Source organism: Gavialis gangeticus, unplaced genomic scaffold (genome assembly GCF_001723915.1).
Source record: "Gavialis gangeticus isolate Ggan-Ray unplaced genomic scaffold, GavGan_comp1, whole genome shotgun sequence".
NCBI classification, from domain to species: Eukaryota; Metazoa; Chordata; order Crocodylia; family Gavialidae; genus Gavialis; species Gavialis gangeticus.
In genome coordinates this window covers 17268510-17278436 of record NW_017729014.1, presented here as the reverse complement: position 1 = coordinate 17278436, position 9927 = coordinate 17268510, and the positions used below count along the sequence as shown (strand labels likewise).

The following is a 9927-nucleotide window of genomic DNA, read 5'->3' as shown; positions in this document are numbered from 1 at the left end:
TCTGAGAGCAGATCCAGTATTGCTAATCTCAAGCAGGGAAGATTTAAAACAGGAGTGGGCAAAGTCATTTTTCGTTACCACCACTGTATTAAAAGTATATTACTGCATAATAAACTTCACTGTTGGGCTGTTTATGACCGCAATGGCAAAAAACCCCAATAGAAATAAATGGATCCTATTCTAAGGCTGGCTGGGAAAAGAACTGATTGGCAGTTCTAATGGGTGGATGTAAAATGAGTATTTGCCTGGCATTATTTTAACATTCAACTAACTGCAAATGCATTGGTGGGCCTCAGGGAGCAGTTTGTACCCAACCTGAACCTCCTTGTGGGTTAAAATCTCCCCTTGGAGTCAGGTGTGCATAGATAAGCAAAGTTTGCATTTAAATCAATTCCAGAGCTAGGACTTGCACCAGCAGCCTGTCAGCAGTTCATTCACATGCTCGTGAACAATTGAAAACAGCAGCAAGGTGCCCTATACAGCAGCAGAAAGGTCATGCCTATGATTTCTTCTGGGTTTTCCTTGTCTGGTAATATAAAGCCTGGCCACGAAGCTCATTTTGCAGGTTGTCTCTCATGTAACGTGGATGAACTAAAGCCACAGACACCTACACATTCAACAAAGACAAGTGCAAAGCGCTGTTCTTGGGGTGAAATAATGGGATGTACAAATACAGACTGGGGAATGAGTGGCTAGGCTGCAGTACTGCAGAGAAGGAGCTGGGGGTTACAGTAGACTATAAAAGGAATAGGAGCCAACAGTGTGCTCCTGTTACAAAAAAGCCAACAGCATACTGGGTTTCAACAGGAACATCACTTGCAAGCCAAGGGAAGTGATTCTTCTGTCCCATTCAGGACTGCTGAGTTCTCCGCTGGGGTATCCAGTTTTGGTCCCTGCACTTCAGGAGGGGTGTGGATAGATTGGAAAGAGTCTAGTGGAGAGCAACATGGATGTTTAAAGGCCTGGGAAATTTGTACTGGAATGGAGGAAGTTTAGGCTGGAAATTAGGAGAAACTTTCTGACTATGTGGGTGATCAAGCATTAGAACAGGCTACCTAGAGATGTTGTGGACTCTCCATCCTTGGGAAATTTCAAGAGCAAGTTGGACACATCCTTGGCTGGGATGCCTTACTCCAGGATGATCCTGCCTTGAACAGGAAGTCCCTGCCAGCCCGACTTTCCTATGATCCTAAGTTTGTTTGCCTATTGCAATGGGAGAAATCCGGGTTCACCTTGTACCCGGACTTCCTTCTCTATTGGCACATCGATAGAAAGCCTGAGAGGTGCTGGATATATTTCAAAGCAAAAATAAATTCTTTGTCCTCAGCTTCTCAAAAGAAAGATGTAGGAACCAATGTGAAAGGGAAGTTGGAGGACAGACACAAGCCAAATTAGATGTACGCATCTTCCTAGAGTAAGATATCCGAGCTGTACAGCAGCATCTCCAACAGTTGGGCCGGAGCCCGTGGCAGCATGTTCGTACACTGAACACACTTTCCTGGTGGAAGCTTAAATAATGACGCTGAAGCAAGCCCTGCATTTAAACACTTCCGCATTTTGGAGATCATCAAATCCAGAGCCACGCTTGGTTTGTATTGGCTCTATAATACTGTACTTGAACTCTGCTTCTTTGCAAATTGCTCAGCCTCCTACAAGAAAGAGGAGGGTGGAGCTGCATAGACTTTTGACCGGCTTCCTTAGGTCCTTCAAAAGATAACAGAATAAGTGCTTTCCATCCAGGAATTTAGACCTTAAATGTCAGGTTTGATCAACCTGTTAATTCAGAGAGAATTTGGAATCAAAACCCAGACCCTGGTCTTAACTTTGTTGCTAATCCCCTTTTCTGTAATGGTTGAACGAACACCATTGGTTCAAATACCTTTGAAATTTGAGATGTTCTGAATCTTAAGAAGAATTTTGCAGCAGGGCTTATCTGTAAGTAAAGAGCAAATATTCAATAGGAAAACATTACTCAGTAACACTGAAACAACTTGGCATTATTATAATGAATTATTTATTTCAAAGTCTGTGATCGCTGAACCTCTACTTTCCGGTGAACAATAATAGAAATTGGACATATTGTTTAAAATGAGATGTCAAACCTGTAAAACCTACCATTGTAAAACCTCGCCAAGATACATTGGTTGGATTTTTTATAACTTGTATATACAGCTTTATAACTGGTGCTTGTATAATTTGTCTTTCTTATGACCTTATTGACATTGAAACTTCCATGTAGCTTGTGACTACCGCCTACTTAAATCTTTAGCTGTGGAAGAAATCGAGATAAGATTTTCTCTTGTTTAATCTTTCTGTTGATACCGTAAGTTTTCTTTTGTAAGCTGCATATAGAAACTGAGCTGCATGCTTTGATTTTGTTCCTTCTTTAAAAAGAAAACAGTGTAACCTTGTTTTAAACAAGCCAACAGGACAAATCTGCACGCACCAGTTATATAAACTTTGCAAATCAATTTAGGAAAATCAAGGGAGTGTTTCTCTCTTCTACTCTGTTTAAATAATCAACTAATATTCAGCTTTGCTGTTACTGTTGGAGAGGTCTTTTGTTCGTGGGACCTGAATACAGAATTTGAAAGAAGACGGATGACCGCATCGTTGTAGCCTTTACTCCACTAGCGTAAAATCCTACTCCGCGGTAGAGCCTATGGCAGAGTCCTGTCCTGCTTCTTACAGAATATGATTGTTCAAGTCTTTCTTGTACTGGCAAGCACTTTCACAAAAAGTTTCACAGAGGCAAATAGGGCAGGAAATCTCTTTCTGCCCCCACCCCAAATTAGGCTTACTACCTAGTGTAACTGGCTGCCCAAAATATAATCTACACAGGGATAACTGGAGTTAAATCCCATTCATCCTGAAAGGTTATAATGCTACATAAAAACCATTAAACTCTGCCCTTGTTTTGAAGACATCCTGGTAAACATGAGTTGGGCTCAAGCATAAACTGATACTTTCTCTGCTAAGCATCCGGGCTTCTTTCCAGCCTGACTGATACCCTGTTGATTCATTTCTTTTGAATATTTGGGGGGTATTATGTAACTCCCATGCCAGCAACCTCCAAGCGCTAAGCCTCTCAGCCTGCTATGGAGGCGAGCAAAGATCCTGAAACTTGCTTTACAGACAGTTGCCTGCAACAAAAACATGTGAGAAGCCCAAAGATGCTCTTGATGCATATGGGCCCATGGATCCAGCCCACAGACATGGGTCATCTGGCCCATGAGCGTCTCTTGAGCAAGTTACAGGTATTGAAAAAGCTTGAGGTAGAATCGACCTAAGTTGCACAGTTTTCTGTAAGTAGCATCGTTTAGATCAGTAGTGAACAGAGCACACCTTTGCCCTAGGCAATCCTAAACCAGGTTCTGCCATTTTTAAACCAGTCTATGTATGCTGAACTTCTGTTCTGTTATGGGTATAGATCAATTTCCGATCACTTATACTGGTAAAAGTGTAATGTCTGTACCTGGTCTTGGTCTGGACTACCGCCCTCCAGAACTGGCCAACATAGCTGCTTCCTGAGACAGCCAGCTCTCAGGAGGGAGAGGGAATTAACACTTATTTGCTGCCACATTTCCAGGTTTGGATGACCATTTGGTGTGCAAAACCGTGGAAAGGCAGTGAGCAGTGGTATTATTGCACCCTCTGTGCTAGCTGCAGTAATGCAGAGGCTCTGGCATCTGCAGTGAAGAGCCTTGCAGGCCAGATTCAGAGATAGATTGCCTGGCCTCAAAGAAGCCACATGGTATGGATTTGGCCCATTAGTTCACTCAAATTTAGCTACACAGTATGCATCTGACCCACTAGCTCACTTGAGTTTGGCACCCCCGCTCCCGATTTTATCCATACTGCACTTATGGGGGTCTATCTTCACTCTAATGTGAAAGCATCCCCTTTCAGATTTTACCATCGGTGTATGGCGTGCTGAGATAGTGGGAAATGCTGAGCTTTTTGTAAGCAGTAGGTAAAGCTGATGCCTGAACCAGGGATGTAGGTGACTGAAGTTCAGGTTCCTGGCATGAATCAAGGCCTTAAACCTTAGTTTTTTACATTGTCACTGAGTCCCTGAACCACCAGGCTACTACCTGTCCTCAAGTATGGAAGATTTCCAACAAGCTTTCGGTAGCAATATCATCCAGGCAGCCTCCACTCCATGCCCCACTCTTAGAGGATACACATGGAGTGCTGTCATTCTCATTTCTGCTACATGGAACAAAATATTTTAGGTGTTTCAGCAACCTGCTGTATTTCAGTTGCAGTTATATCACTATAAGCAGCCTACACTGAAGCATCAATTACTGTAGCATCTCCAGCCAGCTGCCCCATCATATTCCAGGCTGAGGTTATGGGGAAACACACTGCCCATTGCTGGAAGATAATTTTTGGGTTGAGGCCTGATGCCTGACTTGGTGAATGGGATAAGCAGAAACAGGTGGTTTTTCATAGGAAACGGTATAGACACTGTTCACTGGTCCGTCTTTTTGGGTCCATTTTTTCCACAGCAGCCCAGAAAGGCCATAGTTGGTGGGTGGTTCTAGAAGAGAAAGTACATTAATGTCAAAGATAATAGAAGGAACCTTTTGATCACTGGGGTCTTCATTGCACAGTGAATATAAAGGTCATTTGGAGCATCATGTCAATAGAGTACAACATTCAAAGACCCCTGCCTTCAAAATAGATGATTAAAAGTAGAGCCCCCTGCTACCTGTTGAAGAACGAGGGAGCACGGCACACCCATGTAGAGTTCTGGTCTCACTCAAATGCACAGCATCTCCGGGCCGTGGAGACTGTAGCAGATTGGACATGTATTGCTGAACTCCGTTGTTCACAGTGATGCTGGGCAACTACAACAGCTTATGGGACTGTTGATGAAACTTTCAAAAGCTCCTGTGTGACTTAGGAGCCAAAGTGACTGCATCATGAGGTGAGATGTACCCTTCTAAGTTTTCGCATGTCTTTGGAAAATGAGATTTAGGATCTAAAGTTTTTGAAAAAAAAATTGTCCTAAGTTTGCAAGGGCGTCAAACAGATGCCTAATCAACTCTGTGCAAACCTGGACTAGAACAAACACTAGTCTTGGGAATTCCCTGCTCTAGTCACTGGGTGGGACATCGATTGCATGGTTCCTATGCAGTAGGAACTGAATGGCCTACAGTGAATTTAAAATTCAAGGAAAAATATGAAGAGGCTAAGTTCTCCCCCTGCCAGTTATACCCCATGTCAGCCACTGCCTTCAGTGGCAGTTGTCCTATTGCCTATGTAAGGAAAGGTTTTCACAAGCCTCCCTTGGTAATTGTGAAGTGTTACTTGTCATGATTATGATTATTCCCCTTTTACAAATGGGAAAGAGAGCCGTGAAGTGGGTAAGAGCTTTACATCCAGAGAAGCCTGTGCAGAATTGCACGTAAGAGAGGCTCCTCTTGTTTCAGGTCTCAGGCACTGACCATTAACCCAAGCTGAATCTATCTCTGAACAGATAATGCAGAAAACTACCAAGAGTCGGGAAATCTGATTTCTCGGGCATCCAGGTATTTTTGTGTCGACTCCATCTGCGGAAGGCAGGCAGCACAGGATTGCCGTGTCTGTTGTAATGATCATCATATTCTGAAACCAGATTCTGGTTGTTCAGTCCTTCATCACAGGTAAAGAGAAACTTCTTGGGCAGGCCCTGTAACGAGATATGAACAAAGCCATGTGGCTAGTATGTGTGCAGGACCTTCAAAAGGTGGAGGAGATTAGGGGGATCAGATTATGCCACAGGTGATAAAGTAAGGAGTGCCTGGGTACCTGGGCCCAATAAAACCCAGCATTTGCACTTGCAATCAGGAACATTCCCGATCGAGTCAAGTGCTCATGTCTGGCAGTCATGCGTATTTTCCTACCATGAACACAGACTCAGGCTTTTGCAGTTGAAAAGCTTTTGTGTTACTCATGTCTTGACATGTCTCAGCATGTACATACATATGTGAACACGCTCACTCGCTCTCATCCCGTTCTGGAGGGAGCAATTAAGAAGTCTGGGATGGGGGATATTGCGGAAGGGACTTTATAAGGGGGTTATGGTTGGGTGATAGCTAACATTTTGCTGAATCTAGATCCCATTAATGGCACAGGCCTTTCCTGTGTGGTACAATGATGAAACAGAGAACATTTTTTCACTGGCACATCTCTGCTGTAGGAGGGCAGGACCCCTATCGGCACTCTGCATAAGGCCTGATGGCATGGTACTCCTCTCACCACCCCCCAGCCCCTTCTCCCACTAGAGACGATGCTCCTTTCTGTCACTTGGGGTACTGTCGGCAGCAGGCACTGCAGAGCATGTGCTATCCCTTCTCTGCAAGCCGTTGTCCTGCCCGAAGCACCCAGGGTGGTTTTGGGGTCCCCTTGCCTCTGTCTCTCTCTCCCTCCCCCTGGGCACGTACATATTTGAGGAGGTAGGGCAGATTTTTAAACCTTGTAACTCTTAATTCATTCCCCTTTTCTGCACTGACCCACCCATCCTTCAATCTGAGACTGCTTTCACTTACTTCGAGTTTCTTCATCACACTTCTCTTCACTGTTTGGTCTGGAGCGGAGAATGGGAAGCGAACAAAGTCTGTCCTGTAGGTGCTGTTGCTGGGTTTTGTAAATTCCTGTGTTGGCTAGAAAAAGAGGTATACACTGCATCTGGGTTATTCACACTCAGAATGGCTGAACCAAGAGACCAGAAGCCAGCGTCAAAAGGATTGCCTCTTGTGGGAGATTTTCACAGCACAGAAACTGGGCATTGAAATTGGGCATTGAACTCATTTGTGCTTGTCCACCAAAGCAGAAATTAATTTGATGTCTACAGAACCGCTGTCAATAAAATAACCACAAAGCCAATGGATGTGGCTCTAGAGTCACTTGGGGAAATACTTGCTGTTTGTTGAAGCCTTCCTTAACCCTCTGTCTCGGGTATTAAAATCAATTGGCGTAACCTATCTTTGTGAAATCCTTTGTGTGTAAATGCATGATGGGCTTCAAAATACAGGCCCTGCAGTGGCTTGTTGTCATAGCTTTTTTTGTAATCCAGGGATTAGTTATTGGAGGGAGAGGGAGAGGGAGAGGGAGAGGGAGAGGGAGAAGAGCAGCTGATTTCACTCTTTTTGGTACTTTGCTCATCTCCCACCAGTTCAGAGTTACTCCCTACCAATACACTTTCTAAGATTTATCCAGCCTAATCTTAAGTCTCGCAATAATTATAAATTCATGAATCACTTCTGTTGAAAGGAATAGGTGTGTTTGGTAAAAAAAAAAATAATAATTCTGAAAATATTTTGCTCAGCTATCCTTACGACCAATATGGTATAGGAGGCTACCAGGCTCCTGGAAGTGCTGGTGTTTACCCGACATAAACCCAATATTCACAACAACCACAACCTTTGCAGGTCCTCTGGTACCTTTGCTAAATAGATGGGGTGTTGCAGGTATTAGTTTATGAAGCGGGAGAGGTAACCAGGCCTCTCTCTGTCTTGTAATGCATGTTCACTTCTCCCAGCACTGCCCTTCTTCCCTCCCTTCCTGCCTTCTGTATTCAGATCACTCTCTCCATTTTATACACTGCTCTACATACATCCTTTCACAGCATCTGATGGAGTAAGCTTGAGCTCACAAAAGCTTATGCTAGATGTATTTCTGATTTAGTTAGTCTGGAAGTTGCAAATCTACCCTGCCTTCTGTGTATTAAATTGCCAATGCTGTATCACTCTGAGATGATTGGAGGTTAGAGGTGGGGGAATATTATTTTTTTCCCATGGGAACCCATGGAGGTAAGACCATACAGAAATAGGAAAGAGAAGAGCCTTGCCCCGAGAAGCATATATTCTAGGGTATTGTCCTCTATGCAATACGTTGCACTTACAAGTTACAATTTTTTTCATTCTTGAAGGTTAAAAAAAACCCAACACACAAATGCAAACTACGTTAGACATGCAATTTGTGTGGAGAGGAAGAAAAGAGGTTGTCTAAAAAGACCTCTGACTTGGGGTGTTACCATTTTAACAAAGCTCCAGTTATCAAACCATCTTACCCAGTAAAACTTAAATGTATTTATTTTCTTTTTGAAAACTGGGAATTGCACCCTTCCAGAACTGTTTGTGACGTACCATTATGAAACAAGCTGTTTTTGTTGTGTTTTATTTTGGGGTTTTTTTTCCAAAAAGGTGTTCACAAAGACAGATAGCAAATGTTAAAAGAATGGAAAGTTGGCAAGGCACATGACTCTCACAGCGAAACACAGAAGTATGCTACAGCATAATAGAAATGAAAAATAACGAAGTATTATTATGACACTTCTTTCACCCAAGGAACCCAGTATGCTTGAGAGATTTTTAGATGCAGGTGATATAATGTCTGTTGGTATGGGGGTCCCTTCAACAACCACTTAAAAACCATTGAGAAGGAAAGACGAGAGCTTATTAACAGTACAGGATATAGAGATAAACATCTCCTATGCATCTGTGGTCACCAAGAAATCTCAGGCAGACAGAAAGGAATTACCTAACAGAAACGGGGCTGAAACACTGGAAGTTAACACACCGAGCCCTGGGAAAAGCACCATGGGAAAATACATAGCCAAAACTTGTATGATGTCTGTCAGCCACACTGTGCCTTCATACTTGGGCATTGCTTCAGTACCGGTTCAGTGGGAAGACTGCCAGCCCCTGACCAGGATGAATGGATGCAGGCTAGTAAACTGATTTCTGCCATTCCTCCTTTGTTCCTGTTTTAAGATGGGTCACAATCCCAACTTCCCCAATGTTTGGTGGTTTATCATCTCCAGAGCATCCATTCCAACTTTCTCTATTCCTATTTTCCCTCTTCCCCTCTACTGCTATTTCCCCTCTTTCCTTATTCCTCCTTTCCCCATCTTACCCTTTGCCTGTCTTCAAACCAGTTTCCAACAAGAACTTTACTGGAGTATTTTTGTTCCATTTTCCCCATGGGATGAAACAGGTCCTCTACGTCTCCTTGGGATGCAAACATGTTTCTTTGTCTCGCAAGCTCCACCTTCCCTCCTATAACGTAAGAGTAAATGGCTCCTCCACCCTTGTTCTTCTGCAACGTGAACGGTCGTCAGTATTTCAGGCAAAAGAGTTCAGGCAGAAAGGGGCTCGGACTTCCACCTGCCTGCATGTAAGGTGAGATAGTGACTGTGTGCAACTCATTAATTCAGATGCTTCAGAATCACCATTGTTTCTGTTTCCGTGGGGATTGGCAGTGTGCATAAACACTCTCCAGGCAACGGCATAATCTATTGCTAATAAAGCAAGTTGTCACCCATGAAAACTTATGGCTCTCTAAACCAGTCCATAAAGTGCCAACCTGTCTGATTTGAGACTAACAGTAGCTGATTACCTCTCTCTATTACTAAGATACAGAGGGTCCTTTTCCATGGAAGTAAACTGAACATTTTTCACTCACTGAACAACACTACATTTCCCCAAGTGTGCTCAGCAGTGCTGTAAATTGTAAAGGAAGAGTGTAATTAAAGAGGTAATACTTGGACAAGAAAATGGCATTAGCTTTAATAAATAGCTATAGAATTTAGGAGAGATACAGCCAATAAGTTATCTCAGAAATTAAGTATGCTTCTGTTGAAAATAGAATAAAAAACCCCAAGTACAGTCAGGCCTTGATTTACACGGTAGTTATGTTCTTGAAAAAACACCGTGCAAATAGAAATTGAGTAAAAAGATACCAAGAGTCTATGGGAAATAAGGGTTTAGGTTCCAGATGTGGCTGATAATTTGGCCGATAAATGCCCATGCTGCATGCTGCCACAGTGCAGCATACAGGCAGCGAGGAGCACAGCCCGGCAGTGTGGAGAGCTGTGTGCAGCTGGTACGTCTGGTGTGGTGGAAGGGGAGGGGGGAGGGGAGGGAAGGGGCATGGGGG

At 43.5% G+C, this 9927-nt stretch overlaps 1 protein-coding gene across 1 annotated transcript; it reads right to left on the bottom strand.

The window, feature by feature from the left end:
- Positions 1-1986: 1986 nt before the first annotated feature.
- On the bottom strand, positions 1987-9829 carry CUNH1orf158 (chromosome unknown C1orf158 homolog). Its single transcript, XM_019511560.1, has 4 exons — positions 8884-9829; positions 6537-6650; positions 5503-5677; positions 1987-4543 (listed from the first exon to the last, which is right to left on the bottom strand). Exons 1-4 carry the CDS (start codon positions 9013-9015, stop codon positions 4353-4355), a joined length of 612 nt encoding a protein of 203 aa, XP_019367105.1. The 5' UTR covers positions 9016-9829; the 3' UTR covers positions 1987-4352.
- Between the last annotated feature and the right edge of the window lie 98 nt (positions 9830-9927).

Bases quoted from the DNA above. Each gene is read 5' to 3' on its own strand.
- CUNH1orf158 (XM_019511560.1), bottom strand. From the start codon at position 9,015: ATGTTTGCATCCCAAGGAGACGTAGAGGACCTGTTTCATCCCATGGGG. The intron at 6,651-8,883 runs TAAGGAAAGAGG...CTCTTTTTCTAG, and splicing joins TAAGATGGGGAAAGGAGGAA to CCAACACAGGAATTTACAAA. The intron at 4,544-5,502 runs GTAGTTTTCTGC...TTTCTCTTCTAG, and splicing joins ATCAGATTTCCCGACTCTTG to AACCACCCACCAACTATGGC.